Here is an 18,304-nt window from a genome sequence, read left to right on the forward strand (position 1 = left end):
TCCTGACAGCAGCACGCAGGGGCAAGATTTTCACCAAGCTAGACCTGAGGGGGGCGTACAACTTGATCAGGATCCGGGAAGGCGATGAATGGAAGACCACGATGTTCACGCCTCTGGGCTCTTTTGAATATCTGGTGATGCCCTTCGGGTTGCAAGGGGGCTCAGCCTGCTTCCAGGCCTTCATGCACCACGTCCTGGGGTCCCTCCTCTTCAAGAACTGCCTGGTCTTTCTGGATGACATCCTTATCTATTCCAATGACCCAGTGCAGCATGTGAAAGATGTCAGGGAAGTGTTGCAGCGCCTGAAGGAGAACCACCTGTATGTGAAGCTGGAGAAGTGCAAGTTTCACACCAAGGAGGTGGACTTCCTGGGCTACAAGCTGTCAGACAAGGGGCTGGCGATGGACAAGGACAAGGTGCAGGCCATCCTGGACTGGCACAGCCCCAGGACGCGCAAAGATGCCCAACGCCTACTAGGCTTCGCCAACTTCTACAGGAAGTTCATCAAGAACTTCTCTCGCGTTACGGCTCCCATCACTGACTGCCTGAGAGGCAAGCAGAAGTTCAGGTGGACACCAGAGGCGCAAGCAGCGTTCGAAAGCCTCAAGAGGGTGTTCGCCTCGGACCAGAACCTGTTCCACGTGGTCCAGGACGCGCCCCTACGCATTGAGACAGATGCTTCTGAGAAAGCTGTGGGCGCCATTTTGTTGCAACTGGACACCAACAGGGAGTGGAGACCCTGTGCCTTCTTCTCCAGGAAGTTGACACAGCCCGAGCGCAACTACACCGTGTTTGACAAAGAACTTCTTGCGATCCACGCTGCGTTCAAACATTGGAGACACTTCCTGGTGGGCGCCAAGCACCCCATCCAGGTGTGCACAGACCACAAGAACCTGGAGTTCTGGAGAACTGCCAGGGTGCTCAACCAGCGGCAGATACGGTGGGCAGAGTTCTTCTCGAACTTCAACTTCTCCATACACTACATCCCGGGAGAGCAGAACGTCAGGGCGGATGCCCTCTCCCGCAAGCCAGAGTACATGGAGGAGGAGGAGCCACCAGCCCCAAGGCACATTTTCCCCCCGTCGGCATGGTCCTGCGGAGCAGCAGTGGTGAGCGAGGCAGAACTCACAGCACTGACGGCAGCGGATGACTTTGCCAACCGCATCTTCAGAGAACTGAGAGGGGGGAGGGAGCAGGCAAAAGACTTTGCAGAACGCAGAGGGCTGCTTTTCTACAAGGGGGCACTGTACCTGCCCACCACCCAGCTCAGACGTACGGTCCTCAAACAGATGCACGACAACCCAACGGCGGGGCATTTTGGAAGGGACAAGACCACTCACCTAGTCATGAGACACTTCTGGTGGCCAGGGGTGAGGGAAGATGTTCGAGACTATGTACGGGGCTGTGACACCTGCCAGCGGGCAAAGGTGGTCAGAGCAGCGCCACCAGGGTTGCTGGAGCCCTTAGCCACGCCACACAGGCCGTGGGAAGTGCTGTCCATGGACTTCATCACAGATCTGCCTTCTTCCCGGGGTAAGACCGCAGTGTTGGTGGTGGTGGACCTCATGTCCAAAATGTGCCACTTTATACCGTGTGCCAGGGCAGTCTCTGCAGAAGAGACAGCCAAACTGTTTGTTGATCACGTTTTCAGACTGCATGGATTACCTTTAAGGGTTATTTCGGATCGTGGCCGCCAATTTGTTTCCAGGTTCTGGCGGCGGCTCATGAACCTCCTGCAGGTGGAGGTCAGCTTGTCGACGGCTAGACACCCGCAGACCAACGGACAAGCGGAGAGGGTCAACGCCATTCTGCAGCAGTACCTGAGATGCTACGTCAGCCAGAGGCAAACGGACTGGGTGGATCGCCTGCCACTAGCTGAATTTGCCTACAACAATGCAGTGCACGTCTCCACAGGGGTGTCGCCCTTTAAGGCCAATTACGGGCGCGACCTCAGATCTTTCCCAGAGAGGGAGGGGGAGGAGGAGGAGGAGGGCCCACAGGCTGAGGATTGGGCAGAGGAACTGGAGACGGTGCACCAGCAGCTCAGAGAACACTTGGAGAGGGCCAAGGAAGCGTACAAAAAGGGGGCAGATCGCCACAGGCGACTAGGGGAGGTCATCAGGGTGGGGGACAAGGTGTGGTTGTCCTCGGAGGGCCTTCCCACCAGAGGGAGGTGCAAAAAGCGGGCACCCAAAAGGCTGGGCCCCTTCACGGTCACGCAACAGGTCAACCCGGTGGCATACAGGCTGGCACTGCCAGAGGACATGAGGGTGCATCCAGTGTTTCATAGATCGCTGCTGTCGCCGTACAGGGAAAGCAGCAGGCTCCGAGACAGCGAACAAACCCCCGAGGGAGGGGGGGAGAGGGAAGGCAGGGAGCAACTCAATGAGGCCACGGCCATCCTGGATTCAAGGTGGGGGGTGGGGGGACTGGAGTACCTCATGGCATGGGAGGATGCTCCACCGTCCCAGAATGAATGGGTCCCAGCCACTCAGATACAGGAGGAATTCTTGGTGGAAGAATTTCACGCCCTCTTTCCCCACAGACCCAAGCCCTGGCACATGGAAAGGGAGGGGGAGGAGGAGGAGGCACGGGAGAGCAGCTCACCATGGCGCTGGGAAGCGGAGTTTGAGGAACCAGAGGATGAGGTATGGGTGTCACCGAGATCCACCCAGTCAGAGGAAGGAGCAGATTGGCAGAACGTTTTTACCCCCACCAGCTCTGACGCCACGGACTTTTTGGGATTCCCGTCCGCCCAGGCGGAAGGGGGGGGCTCGCAGGACTGGGGGGAGGTATTCACACCAACGGGCTCGGAGAGCACTGAGTTCTTAGGCTTCCAGTCGTCACCGACACATGGGGGGGGCCTGGGGAGGGGTGAAGGAGAGCTTGGGAGGGGGGTGGATGTGAGGGACAGGGGATATCGCGAAGTCCCTCCCCTCCTGAGTTCAAGCCCGTCCCCGAGCAAAGGGGAAAGCAGGGAGAGTTCCGATTCCAGTGGGGAAGCAGGAAGTCGTGTCCGAGGCTCAGGCAAGGTAGAGGAGCCAGGGTCCCAGGTGGGACAGGAAGGGGCAAGCAAGGGGGGAAGACCCATCCCCCCAACTCCAGAATTACGCAGGAAGAGGAGGGGCAAGAGGATGGGTCTGCCAAAGCTTTTGTGTTGGAGAAAGACGCGCCAAAAGCCATTAGGAGGTTCTGAAACCGACTGACCACATCACTCCGTGTAAATAGCAATGACTTGAGCACTGTAAATACGCAGCACCAATAAAAGAATAAAATGCAGAGCTGCGTGGCGTCGTTACTCTGAAGTAGTCCACTCCGGCCACCGTGACATCTTCTCAAACATTTCCCCTCTATCACCTCACTTTTCTACACACTTGAGCCCACGTTTCCTACATCATTATAATTCATTTCAAATATTTAAGAAGGACCCAATGCGCTTTGAATCTGCAGCTCCATGCTACAGGTAGCCACTGGAGTTTTATTTCTTCTCAGTGCTCTTATTAATTTTTCAAAGGCAGAGACAGTCTAATTGATTGGGGCTTAAGCAAACAGTGGTTCCTCATTTTCAGCCCCAGCACCTTGGAGAGAGCTTGAGACTAAAGCTAAACCCTTTAACACAGGCATCCCCAAACTGCGGCCCTCCAGATGTTTTGGCCTACAACTCCCATGATCCCTAGCTAACAGGACCAGTGGTCGTGGAAGATGGGAATTGTAGTCCAAAACAAACCATGTTGATTAGCAATTTTGGGGTTTGGGCTCAAATTTTGTATATCAAATTATCTCAAAGGAAAGGAAACTATGGCTTAACATGTGCCAAAATTACCTGGCTTAATGCAATCTTGGCATAGCCGGGCTCTGCTTGACAGACTCCCATGGCCCATTTTGCAATGGAATTGCATCAACATGGAGTTTGGTACTGACATGGGGTTTGCAGAATTCAACACCCTGAGAATCACAACTTTGATTTCAAAACACATTTGTAGTCCATATGACTTGTAAAGCTAGAGCCAGTGCCTGGATTGGAGACTGCCCAGGAATCACATGTAACCCCCTTCCGTGATGGAAGAAAGGCAGGCTATAAATGCACCAAATAAATATTGTGTCAATAAAAACAGCAGCCTTAGGGTGGGTGGTTGTAGCACAGGAATAATGGGCTACCCCTCTTCCCTGAGAAGTTTGGTCCCAATCCTGGCTGCCTCTTTCACCACACCTATTTCACAAGTCAAAAACGATCACACGTCACATTATTTGCATAACTTGCAGTTTGGCCCTCAGGCACCTGGCAAGGCAGAGCCACACCTTAAGACATGCAACAGATTTGAAATGGCACAGGGAGTGAGTCAGGTCAGAATCAACAAAACTCGAAGGCTCAAGGGTGGGCTGTCTTAATCTATTGCTAAATGTGGACTATTGCACCCATATAATTCCCCACCCCATAGGGCATGTCATTTTAGGGGATGAAACTTAATTTTTGCAAATTTTTTCAGTCAGGGGTTTAAAAAAAATATGTTTTTCAGTGTGAGGAATTCAAATATGCTATTAGTTTTGTTACTGGCCAACATTTAGCTTGGTAAGTCTACGTTTGATGAAGAAGTACATGAACTGTTTTTGGAAAACCAAATAATTTTAATTTTACCTTCTGAAAGGTTGGTTAATGTCACCACTCAGACTTCCATATTCTCTTCAAGGGCAGCACCAGATTAAGCACTAGACCAGGCATCCCCAAACTGCGGCCCTCCAGATGTTTTGGCCTACAACTCCCATGATCCCTAGCTAACAGGACCAGAGGTCGGGGAAGATGGGAATTGTAGTCCAAAACATCTGGAGGGCCGAAGTTTGGGGGTGCCTGCACTAGACCATTATAAAGGTTGGAAGGCATAGATACGTGTACCAAAGCCTCTCCTCACCCAAAAGGGCTCAGCAGAGGCTGTTGGTAATATGGAGCCCTGGCTACCAGCATTACCTGCTTATATGGAAGAAAGGAAGGTCTAAAAATACTATCGTTCTGGACCTGTTCAGAAAGGTAAATAATCACCCCGCCTACCACAGGTCACAAAGACCCTTCTGGAGCCCTGGGATTCCCATTCAGCAATCTATCCATCTCCTTCTGAATTCTGTTCGTCTGGCGTCTAAATCTATCTTACTTTCAGTAACCATTTGCATTTAGGTCTGGACAACATTTTCTAATGTCATCATGGAACCCAGCTTTGGCTAACTGTTCTTTTTTGCTGCTGACCTTCACCTATGTTGAGAGCAGGGAATAAAGCCTGCTCTAGACAATGAGCCTATTAATTAAACTTAATTCTTCAGGCAAATAGGTTGGTTTAGGATGAATTCCACAGCAGAGCTCTTAGTAAACATATGCAAATCGATAGCACTCTTTATACCATAGCAGAGGAGAAAGGAGCTCAGATAGCATATATGAGTGCTACATCTGTATTTTCAGTCTTTTGGTGACACAAAACCTGGTGATGTTTCTTGGGATTTTCTTACCTTAATTTAAACTAAAGCTGGGCACTGTTCCACCCACTTGTCATCTGTCACACTTTAGGTTCTGCTTTCAGTGATGTCGAACTCGCTGCTGCTCTTTTTTTTTAATACAGCTTTTTGTTGTTTTACTGATTTGCTTTTATTGTATTTTAATTTTTTCTTCTATTTCTGTAAAAGCAGTCTAGAGAACACCGCTTTAGATGACATACTGACTCTGTAAATAAAATTAATCCAGACTGCAAGCCTGTGTGTGGTCTTTACAATGTGAGAGAAACAGAGAAGTTGGACTAGCCTGAAAAAGGATCATAGGTCTACTTTTATTTTATTTTTAAAATTAAGACTGCCCTGCAGCTGTGCTTCCAGGGCACCTCGTTCAAAAATAAAGACAGAATAAGAAAGCAAATGCAAATCCAAAAATATAAATGAAAGTCACAGCAATAGCTAAAAACTATTCAAACTTTAAACTATTCAAGCATCTCTTTATCCTGGAATTTGACACTTAAGCATGGATAGTTTTAGGAGTATAAGTTGTTTTAAATTGTTTTAACGTTGTATTTAATTGTTGTAGCCCACCCTGGGATCTTAAAAATTTGACTCTGGAATCAAAAATTTGATTCTGACTTTACACACAGCTAGGAAAGAGATAGTCAATGTGTTGGCACCCTCCAGATATTGTTGGACTACAATTCCCATCAGCCCCAGCCACCATGGTCAGTGGTTAGAGATGATGGGAGTTGTAGTGCACGACATCTGGAAGGCACCACATTGCCTGCCACTGATGTTCACCAGTCCAAATATGGAGTTGAGATTACAGACTAGACCTTTCCTATGGGTTCCAATGGTGGTGGTTCCTCACACAGATTACAGAACTCTGAGGGCTTCTTCATATGTGATAATTTTCCCTACAAAGAGATAATTTCATTTTAAGGGGGGAATATACAATCATGTATATGTGTACCTCTGTATGCAGCACACACCAGTTCTCAGATTCAATTGCATTCAGGTATACAACAGGCATAGGCAACCTTCGTTCTCCAGATGTTTTGGAACTACAACTCCCATGATCCCTAGCTAACAGGGCCAGTGATCAGGGATCATGGGAGTTGTAGTTCCAAAACATCTGGAGAGCCAAGGGTGCCTATGCATGGGTATACAACATATCTAGATCAATAGACAGATCAGCATAGCAGCCCTGTCAATCATCAACTTGGCAAAACTCTCAGCTCAATATTTTATCACATTTCCTTCCCCAGAGCGTTTTGTCAGCTGCTTCCAGCAGGATACAGAGCCTACCTCCCACCAGGCCTAATATCTTAATACCAGATTTAACCATTGTTTCTTGAGCAATTGAAACCCATTGATCAGAACATCAGAACGAGTGTGGCTGTTCCCACTGCCCGTGCTTGGAATTAGTATCATCAAGAATGCCTACTAACTCATTCTAATATGATGAAAGGAGCTGACAGATTTGGTCCCTGCCTGGGCACCTTCCAACACTATGGCATTAGGTACTACACAACAGGAAAAGCAAACCAAGTAGAAGAACCACCTGGGTTCCAAGCACTTAGAGACAAAAGTTATCAAAGTTCAGCTGGTTGGGTTGTTTGCTTTGCCTGCCAGCCAGCTGGTGGGGAGGAGAAGTCAATTAGATGCCTTTTATTGGCTTATCAAATTGGTCATGAAACATACTTTGCTACACTAGAGCCAAGTGAAGTTAAGAAACTGGGAAATGGAGATAGCCAGCCTAGGCTGTCAAAATCCCTAGTTATCATCTCTGGAAAGTCCATATTTCTGCAAGGACATTTTAATGGGACTAGATTTCCAGAGCGAGTGTTTGGGATTGTCAGGATGGTGTGGGTTGCCCTTAACTCGGCAGTCAATTTAAAAGACTTATGCTTACCCTTTTAGGATTGGGTTCAGCTCAGGCTCAACATCAAAAAGGAGAACATTGTTTTGGTTGTCAGGTGGTTTCAAATGCAAAGCTTCCCAAAATAAAATTGCTGCTATTTATTTACTTCACGCCAATGGCGTGTAAAGATTTAGGAACACAGAGATATTTTTGTATCTCATTATATTCCCACTGTTTTATCAAATTCAATATTTTCTAGGCCAATAGGCCAATAATATTCAGTGCTGAGATGTGAGTAGAACGATCCATCGATTCTGATACATTTTCCACCCTGTGCACTTCTAAGAGTCTGAAAACTTCAACTCACAACCCAAATGTTGCACTGCAAGAAAGCGTCATTTCATTGTCACTGTGAATGGCGCCTACCACAGATCAGAATTTCTCACAATTTTGTTTGACACCATGTAGAGAGAATGATTAATTCAATCTGACCCACCCACCCCAATATTTCAAGAGCAGAGCCACAGACGTCCTTGAGAACTGTCCCTGGTTCTGATCCACACCTTTTCAGAGAAAGCTCAATGAGTTCTATTTGTAACCTGCGGGTCTAGGTCTGCTGCCTGATGGAATAGCACTCCTCCATGGGTCACATAGAAAGCCATCCACATCTGATTTGCTTCTCCGGATGGCAAGGCAACCCATACTTCACAGCAGTCACTTATCAACCATGCAAGTGGATTTTCTAATTAGGTAGATGCAATACTTTTGTTGGCCTAGCACAAGGGTGGTTAACCCATGGCCCTCCAGATGTTGCTGAACTACAACTCCCATCAGCCATAGCTAACATGACCAATGGTCAGGGACAATGGAAGATAAGTTCAGCAGCCACACGTTAACCACCCCTGACCTAATGTCTTAGCTTCCTTGCCAATACTTCAGGTTCAATTTGCTTGCAATTCCTGAAAGAACTTTCAAGAATGGATTTTATAAGCTTGTGGCAGCTCAGCAATGGAGAGAATCCCTCCCACTAATATACTGCACTACTTTCCCTCAACATTCACCTTTTAAAGATAGGTGGCAGTATTGCCCCCATTTTGCAGGTGGGAAACGGAGAAGATAGAGGCTGGAGCACCTTGGATTATGAATTCTTATTCATACTTCACCAAAGACTCAAATGGTTGTGTTTTTTTTAAAAAATATATATCCAGATTTAATGTCTCTTCAACTCCATAAACTAATGGATGGATCACCACAGCACTGCCACAGAAGATGTTAATCATTGTGCACAGCATCCTACCTGTGCAAACTGCAGTTGCTACATGTTTGCCACATTCGTTTTGACAGCAACAGTTGCTTACCCTGATATTTATTCTAGTACCAATACAGTGTGAACTACACTAAACCATATTGCAATGTCTCACTGTACTATACCGTATTGCAGTTCATCAATGTTTTATATTGCACATTATATTTCATGCTCAAAATTACATAAGGACACCTCAACAGCAAATGGTGCTGTACTGTGCTAATATAAGGAAGAACCACATTGTATTGATACAAATTCCAACTTTGTCTCCCAACAACTCTGAATGGGGTAACACACAAGATTATTCACTGACCCAATTGTGTCCTCCCTTACTCACTGTTATGTTTCCTCTAAAAGGAGCTTTTAATATGCAGAATGCTTCTGTCAGACTTCTCTTTGCTAATATGCTTTATGGAGGAGTCCTTATTAAGATGCCCATTTTACAGATGAAGAACGTGGTTGAGAAAAACTACTCAATGTAACCATGGCTGCTCACGGATTTAAGCTCTGATCTCCAACATTTCCCACCAATGAGAAAAAGAGAGAAATGCTCTGGTGCCACAAAAGCTTTTACTGGCAGTGTGTCAAATTTATTCTTAACACAAAGCCTACAAAGTAAATGGAGTTCTTACCTGGAAAGAAGTAAACATCTTTTTCTATTGTTAATAAATCAAAGAGCGATGTTGCAGTCAAAAGTTTCTGGGAGCACCCTTTCATATATTCTCACCTTTATTATCTCTCCCCAGCACTTCATCCTTAATCCTCAGTTCATCAACCACTCTCCCTCCAAGGAAATTCCCTAAATTAGCCATTTCCAACAAATTGTCACTAGGTGTTAAGAGGAAAGATCAGGTTGTCAGTTCTTCCATCCACATTTAGATCGGACAGAAGCGTAAGTGGAAAACCAATATCCATGCAACTGTTTACCTGGAGACACTGCAGAGATGCATGGGTAATGGCGCCCCCTATTCTGAGCTGGCTTTGATGTTCCTATTCCTTTGCGAACAGGTCTTCATGTCCCAGGGTCAGATTGCCCTCTCTCCACCTGCAACTCTATTCATTCCCACTGCTCAGGTGGGAATAGTGCGGGGAGTGGTCTGGCTACCAGCAGGACTCAAACCTGAGCATGTCCCAGCTGAGCAGCAGAGCTTGATGTTCCCCTCAAAATGGTGAGAAGCCCCTGCTTATAAATCCCTCTTCCCTCTCCTGGGAAGTTGCTTGCCTGACAAGGAATCCTGCATCTTTGAGAAATAGTTGTGAAGGGATTTGGCAGGTGAGGTGTCATTTGTGTTTCACTAACCAAGCATAACCACAAAGGGGGAAAAACAAACCAACATAATGTCAATTTGCCTTTGGCCCTGGGGCAGGGGAACTGGGGAGAGCAACTTGAAGAGGCTACCGTACTGGTTTGTGGTGAGGGGGATAAGAATGAAAGATGAAGAATGGCCTTCTGTAGTTACGTCTTGGCCACCAATCACCACCAAATTAGTTTTAAGTCACGGCTGCTGAATTCCGTTTCACATGTACTTAAAACTACTTCAGTGAATCATTAGAATTGTTAATAGATTGAGGAGCGTGTGGAGTGTTAGCGGAGTAGTAGTACATTGTGCTCCTTCTGGGGTAGTTAGTCCACCTTTGGTCCCTACTCAGCCCTCACCTGTGGCTCCTAGGTGCTGTCAGCAGCCACACTCCAGGAACGGCTTTGACTGGTCAGCCAAACCTGGTGAGGTTTGGGTAACAGATGGGTCTTAAACCCTTGGTGAGTTAGGGACTTCCCCTGCATGCGAAGACAAGCTCCAGCAGATTGAGTGGACGAGACCAGTTGTGGGGCCAAGAAGGCGGGTTTCTTGCATATGCTGTAGAGGGAAGTGAGGGATAGATGGGGCTCATCTACTTGGGAAAGTAGCCCATCTAGGAGAAGGAAAACTCGGATCCTAAACATTTGCAAGACATCTTCGAGAGATAACCCTACACAAATCCAGAGTGGAGTTCCTAAGACGGTTGGATGACCCCTTCCAGCAACTTCTGCAGGCAAGCTGGTGCCAAGCATATTGCTCTGCTTTCCTTTGGACCCCATTAGTGGGGCCAAGAGGGGGTTCTTTTTGTCTGGGCAGCCCAAGATTTCCATACACACTGCCCTGGTTTGTGCCCCAGGAAGGTCACTTCAGTGCTGCTAACACAGCAGTTTGACTTCAACCCCCCCCCGTATACTCCATTCTCTCTTGAGACAAGACGGATGCCAACAACCAGTCATCATAGTTACATGCCAGTTATTTATAAGATCTACACTATGCTACACTACACTGCTTTCCTTTAGATGCAGCACATTTGACCCTCCCAAGCCACAGAGCTCCTGCCGTGAACCCCAGTAATCTACACAGTGCACTGTGGAAATGCTGAAGTCAGTCCACCTAGCACAGCAGAAAATGGCAGAAAAATCTCTTGTGCAGGAATGTATTCCTTCCCCCCACAGCCACCACCCCCAGCACTGGTATGGCTTCTGATGCTTCTAGTTTTGAGTTCATGCACCAAACCAGGAATGCACTAAGTTGCCAGGTGGACAAGCACAGTAATCGAGTCCACACACAAGCATGTAGCACTTGATGGCTTTAACATCAAGCAATGGTTTAATGTGTAGAATGGCTGTCGCAGATCGAATACAGGGATGACTAACCTCGGGGAACATTTTCAAAGGCATAGTTGTGTTGCAACAGCAAAACAGTAGTTGCAGGACAACTTATGTATTTTCTCAGGTTGCTGAAAAGCCCTTAGATTGCAAGGAAGAGAAAAATTGCAAACACTCAGCCAACTGGCATCTGGTGACAAAGAATGGACTGTTCATGTAAGGGGAAGCCAAAAGGAAAATCTTAAAAATCATAGCTCGCTTAGAACAAGACATACATATACATTACTTCAGACAGAGATATAGCATTGGGTTTTTTGAAAGAGTGGAGAGGCTTGCTTCTGACATGTATCGGTTAAAAATGTTCACACTTACCCTTTAGGTTAGCAGAGAAGTGTCAACTATCAGTGGCAGCATCGATCCAGTAAAGTTGTAAGGAAAATGCTCTTGTCAATCTGAAATGCCCCCACTGGGCATGGAGGACTCAAAGAAAAGAGGATGGGGGCTTGGTTAAGGCAACCAAACAGCTGAGGTTGATGTTTCTTCTTGCATCAGAATCAAATGACTATTCGCAACAGGGCCATGTACTTAAAGACACATCAAACCTCCTGGGGTGGAAGAGACAACCCAAAGCATCTGCCACAGGATGTGGGATGCATACAGGCCACCAGACTGTTCAGAGCAGCTCAGTGGCAGGGGCTGAATATGTAAAGAAATGCATTCAGATAACAGGCACCTAACTCTAGTTATGTACCAGGGATAGCCCCGCAGCTGAACTGAACACTAGGAATGCAATGTGTTCAGGAAAAGCTTCCTTTGCCCATTATATCTAATTCCTTCCTTATTTACCTGAACAAACAAGTTGTGTGCTTACCTCAGTTGGAGGTGTTTAAATATCCCAGCCTACAGTTAACCCTTGAATATGTGAAAATCCCACGTACAAGTCAAACAAACAAATCCTCTTACCCCAGCAATTTGCCCTCTCTTGCCTCTATGTTTAAATCATTCAAAACTCCAGCTGGACCAACAACCCTTTGTGCCCAACGCATCCAGAGAGAGAGAGAGAGCCTGCAGAGAGACACTGCCTGCAGGCTAGCTTTAAAATCTCCTCGTGTATATATGCACTACGAGGCAAACTCAATGGCATGTCATAAGAACATAAGAAGGGCCTGCCTGATCAGGCCAATAGCCCATCTAGTCCAGCATACACATGCCTGTGGGAAACCTGCAGGCAGGTGCTGAGCACAAGAGCATTCTCCCCTCCTGCAGTTTTCAGCAACTGGAATTCAGAAGTGTTACTGCCTCCAACCATGGAGGCAGAGCATAGCCATCATGTAGGCAGGGTCCCACACTACAGAAACTAGGAGGCAGGTTATAATGATGCATAGCAACCTAAGGCAAACCTGGTGGTTCAGGCCAATGGCCCATCTAGTTCAGCACCCTGTTCTCACAGAAGGAATGCCTGTGGGAAACCTGCAAAAGGAGTTGTCATCCAAAATAGGTGGAGGGCACCAGGTTGGCAAAGGCTATTGGGCAAGTCCAACTATGGCACAGAATCCCTCGAGCTGTAAAAGGGATGCAGTTGTTTGACCTGTGTGTGCATATATATATGAACACTATGAAATCTAAAAGGAAACAAAGCCACAAATTCCTGCATATAACTTTGTGCACGAAGGCTAGGGGCAAATATGGACATCAGTGCAAATAATAATTATGCAAGGTATGAACAACACTGTAATCCCCCTGTATATGCATGCACACATAATCATATATTCTGTGATTATTATACGTGCATAGTTCTACTATCCTCCTTAGATGAACTTTTTGGGGGGTGTCAAGATTAATATCCTGTCTTCTTGCCAAAGCCTTAGGATAACTAACAACATCAGCAAAAAGAGGGAGGGAAAACAATAACTAAAAAAAAGCAGGGAACAAAATTTATTTTTTTTAAAAAAGCTGAGAAAAATCTGTTTTCAAAGGAACAGTACATACTCTGTCAAGCACCTGGCAGATAATGAAGAAACAAAAACAACAACAACGGGAGCATCTGATCAGCTTAACTGAGAAGGGAGTTCCCTTGTTGGGCACCACTGCAGAAAAGGCCTTGTAGCCTCAGACAGAGGCAGCAGCTCTAGTACGGTATATATATATATATTTGTACACATTAGTTGGCTGGAGAACAGCATTGCAAAATTCAGAAACACAAAGTGCCTGAGTTTTGGTTCACATACTGTTTCGGATAGAGTGGATCTTGTAGGCTTGGTTATAAATGTGAACTAAATCAAATTTATTCCCCATTCCTAGTTGAGAATGGTTTTCTGGTACTTTTTCAGCTTCTCTAGAGTATCAGAGGTTCAACATCCATTAGAGCAGAAGCAAATGGAAAGGAGGTCAGGGAAATAGATAGCTTCTAGTACAAAAGGGGGGGTTAAATAGTTGGGTTTGTTTAGCCAGGAGGGGAAATGGCTGCAGGGGAGGAAGTGACAGAGGTTTATAAAACAATGAGTGACAAGGAGAAAATATGAAAACAAATGATTCATTCTCAAAATGGAACTCTCTGTGTCTCCAGCGCTGAGTTTTTAATCTGTGTTTAATCGGTGGAGGAGGTGGTAGCAAGGGAGCAAAGACGAGCCAGCCAGACAAACACAGGGAGGAAGAAGCTTCTTCTTCCCACCCCTCCACTCCCTCCCAATGCCCAGGCAGTCCTAAGACAAATGAGAAAGCAAACAAGAAAAAGTGGAAAGGTGGGGGGACAAAAACTGCCCAGAAGTCCTCAGGTGGTTGTGCTCTCCTCTCAGCGTCTGAATAAAAGCTCATACTTGCAGCTTCCCAGCCTGCCCTCTCCTCAAGTGCTGTGCCTCATGGGAGCCGCCATCTTAGTGCAGCAGCTGTTTCATACATGGGCTGGAGCAGCATCATCAGCACCACCTGCAGGAAGGCTGCACTTTTAATATGAGCACTGCAGGAGGAAATCCAGCAGGTGAAGCTGTCGTGACCAGGACTTGTAAGTAAGAACGTTTGTGAGGGTATTTAGTGGGGAAGTTTGAAGGGGAAGCCTAGAGTGCTGTCACACAGTGTACGTAGGACCAAGAGACATGGACAGGGAGCGAGCTGCTGCAGTGACGTGCAACACCTGTGCTATGTTTGTCTTCCTGCCTGAGATCATGCAAAACTACACCTGCGCCAAGGGGAAGCTGGTTGCCTTCCTGAAAGAGAAGGTACAGCAACTTGGGGCCCGCCAATCCACACTTCGAGCTGTCGGACAAGATGAGGAAATTCTCACTAGAGTGGATTGTCTTGGAAAGGAGACGCAGGCAGGGTGTTCCTAGGGAGAAGAAATCACTCAATGCAGGAAGTGAACCCCTGGAGGAATGTGACGCAAAAAAGCAGGACTGTCAGGAGCCCTGCTATGTCTCTAGAGCTCAGAGGTTGGATGGCCATCTGTCCTGTATGCTTTAGGTTAGATTCCTGCATTGCAGGGAGTTGTACTAGAAGACCCCCAGGGGCCTTTCCATCTCTACAATTCTATGATATACATTAACATTAAGACAAAATGGATCAACATGAAGAGTGATACGTGTTCCAACACTTAGCCCCATGACTTAATCATTAGAGGTTACTGAGGTGACTTCTAGCATAAAGGTTTTGTTTTAAAGAACTAGGTACAAAGACGGATGAGATGGACTGCATTGATGGCCAATACCTATGTTCTCTAGGACCACCCCTTCCACACTCAAAGACAGCAGATCTCTGGTCATAAGATGCTGAGATCAAACAACAGAAACTGGATATCACCTTCTGTGATAGACAGGCCCTGGGTCTGCCTCCTGGTGACCCAACAACCAGTGAGAGTTGGTCAGTCAGGAGAGAGAGGAATTTAAGTTAGATGCTGACATCTAAGTTTATAAATTTCTCAGAGGCACTTGGCTGACCTCGGCTGAAAGGCAGAATGTGGAGCTGGATGGACAATTGATTCAACTTGATATGGAAATCCTTATGAATTATAGCCAATTACATTCCACTCAGAATTGACCTTTTGAAGTTGATGGAAATAAGTTAGTTGTGTCCATTGGATATGACACTATGCTTCTGCTTTTATTTCCTCCGTTAACTGCATTCCTTGGTTTCTCATTTTCTACAGCCCCTCTACACAGATGGTAGAGTCCAAGTGCAGACAGGTAAAATCAGATCCTGCTATATCACTAGGAACAGATTTCCTGAACTGTCAGGCAAGATCATCCTTTCTGTTTTCTGGTAACATGGCAGATCCTCTGTGTTCCTCAAGAAGAGCAGAATCTGCGGGTTCCATTTTTTAAAACAACAACAACAGTGTAGTACTAAGTAAATGCTGCTTTGTTATCAGAGAGGAAATGGCAATCTCTTGTTTGCTTTAGAATGTTAAAGTGCCACTTAGCAGTCCAAGACATTACAGAAAAACTCCTTTGCCATCAGCAGTTCAGGCTGTGGTTGATCCAGAGGGGAAAGGTCCCCATTTCCTTCACTAGTCTCTTTGCAATGGAAAGCCACAAGACTGATAAGCACACAATCAAAACACTGTTTTGCTTCTAAAATTAAAGGATGCCTACACATTAAAGTTTCACAAGCACTGGCATAAGCACTCCATGTACATTCCCATGCTATCAATAACTTAGAGGGGTTTAAGTCTCTCTTTTGAAATACTGTATATCAAAGTTATCTTATCGTGGTGGAACAGTTTTCTCTAGATTGCCTCATTTGCCACCGCGGGTGGCTTTTTTCTTTTCTCATTTTGAGGAGTACTTTATAATCCAAGTCAGGTTTTACACACGTGGCAGGAGGTAGGGATGGGACTCTGGTGTGCTAGAGCCAAGTAACTCTTCTAACTCAAGTGTTAGAAGAGCAGCCTGCACTTCTAGCGATGTTCAGTGGAAAACAAGTGCCCTGCATCCATTCCAATTGGCTTCTCCTCTTCTCCTTGTATGAACTGGCAGCACCTGATCCTTCATGGCAGACTCACAAACTGCAAGACAGAGTTGCTCTTTCACTGGTCCCATCTGCCTGTGTAAGAACCTAAACAGCTTTCCTCGGCCCAGCAAGGAATCACGTTGTGCAGCTCATCTTCCCACTAGGACAGTGGTTCCCAACAGGTGGTCCGCGGACCCCCAGGGGTCCGCGAGCTATGCCAGAGGGGTCCGCAAGATGCTATTAGAATAAAAAATATATTAAATATATTTTGTATGATAACAGATTTTTTGTTTTGGCCGCTTCCTGCATGAGCAGAGTCTAGCGTAAAACTAGTAATAGATAGAGGCAGTAGTTCTGCTGTATGCTGTTAGGTGGTGCTTTACAAACACTACTGTTTTGCAAAGAGGCAGCGCACGCATTCTACTAATGCTCACCTCCCCAAGATGCTTTGTGCGCGTCAGCTTCATTTGTGCGCTACTGCGCAGATACCCTGTCTTCTCCATTCCCCTCCCTCCTCCCTGGCGCGCGCTGCCTCTTTGCAAAACAGTAGTGTTTGTAAACAAAGCGTTGTTTTTCGCGGAAGCTACAGTTCGCGTAGTTAAAAATGGACCGTTGGTTAAAAAGTGGTTCGCTAAAACGACAAAGGCCTACAGATGAAGAGGAAGAACTGTAAAAAATGTATAAATATAAAATATAAAAAGACTCTTAATTTGGCTCTCACTTTTTAATTTTAGGATTAGGAATTAATGGGGGTCCTTCTCACAATAGCGGCTCGATGAGGGGTCCTCGAGAAAATTTTGTTGGGAACCCCTGCACTAGGAAAGGTGAACAAAGGGATATATTTTGGGATTAACTTAGTTCATAGAAATACTCATCCTCTAAACCAGGGATGGGGAACCTGTTGCCCTCTAGGTATTGTTGGTCTACAACTCACATTATCCTTGACAATTGGTCATGGTGACCGGAGCTGATGTGAGCTGGAGTCCAACAACATCTGGAGGGGCACAGGTTCCCCATCCTTGTCCCAAACAAACCACACTGGGGTCTTTTTGATGAAGGCTGGTATACGAATTACATAAACAAACAAAGAGTATATCATATTTTGGTTTTCTCAGCATGTTACATATCTAGGTGTTATGTTTGAGACTTCTTTTTTTGGCTTACATTCATGCACTGCTTAAAGTTTGGTTCTCTCTATGTGTTAAAAACTGGGTTGTGTTGTTTTTTAAATCTACTGACTACTAAAAATCTTATCCCAGTGCTTATTTTATCACGTTCTGATATGACTTGTTTTGCTTATTGGTCTTCAAGTCTCTCAGTGTAAATTATTATCTCGATTCTCAACTCTTCTTGCTCATCGTTTTCTTTCTTTCTAGCCATGATGACTATGTTCTAACACTGTATGTACTGGAAGTCACACATCATGGAGAATTGCTGTGGCACTCATGTCCTGCTTATGGACTTCCTATAGTCATCTAGTTGGCCTCTGTGAGAATAGGTTGCTGCACTGGATGGGCATGGGCCAGTGACCTGATTCAGCAGGGTCATGTTATGTGTTTTTCGAGCTGTTTGAAGCAACTGGTGGTTGCTACTTCACATATGCCAGAGGGAAGCATACTTCTGTTCTTTGTGATGTTCCCGTTTTCCCATTCTCTGTGCTTCCTTTTTCCATCAAAGGCATGCCCGTATGTCCTCCCAACCCTTCATGGTAGAAAAAGATGCTGACATCCTTTTAAGAGGAGTCCCATGCCTTTCAGTCCTTAAAGACCAGCCATTCACATGCATCAAAGAGCTTGCTTCTTCTTTTTTACCAAAAGAGAAAAAAGGACCGTTAATCAAGTACCGTAAGTTGATTTCAACCCATCTAATTCAGCAAAAAGGCGATGCTGCAAAGGTCTGTGCAAAGCTACCAGTAGAGATAGATCAAAAGCCACCTACATTCAGAGGTAATCAGCAGAAAGAAAATTGCCGGGAGGCTACTACCATCTCTAGTATTCTCAACTGGAGTGAATTTTATGTAAGAACTTGGAAGCAGCACTCTGAGCATGTCTCGGCTCCTCCACCTGTAACCTGTCTAAGCAAAGATAACTTT

The 18,304-nt window shown here is 46.0% G+C and overlaps 1 protein-coding gene across 6 annotated transcripts in view; it reads right to left on the reverse strand.

Annotated features, from left to right (window-relative positions):
* SPDEF (SAM pointed domain containing ETS transcription factor) overlaps positions 1-12,355 on the reverse strand; it is a 33,014-nt gene extending 20,659 nt beyond the window's left edge. The window contains exons 1-2 of one of the 6 annotated variants that reach the window (XM_088674200.1): positions 12,235-12,355; positions 11,644-11,751 (exon numbers count right to left, since the gene is read on the reverse strand). Coding sequence is in view for 2 of the 6 variants with exons in the window: in XM_088674199.1 (XP_088530325.1) it covers positions 9,373-9,457 (85 nt within the window). In the remaining 4 variants the exon portion in view is untranslated. The other 5 variants (XM_088674201.1, XM_035123942.3, XM_060277035.2 and 2 more) reach the window with 5 other exon arrangements.
* Positions 12,356-18,304: the final 5,949 nt, after the last annotated feature.

The sequence above is a fragment of the Zootoca vivipara genome, chromosome 7, assembly GCF_965207765.1.
Source record: "Zootoca vivipara chromosome 7, rZooViv2.hap1.1, whole genome shotgun sequence".
Classification (NCBI taxonomy): Eukaryota; Metazoa; Chordata; class Lepidosauria; order Squamata; family Lacertidae; genus Zootoca; species Zootoca vivipara.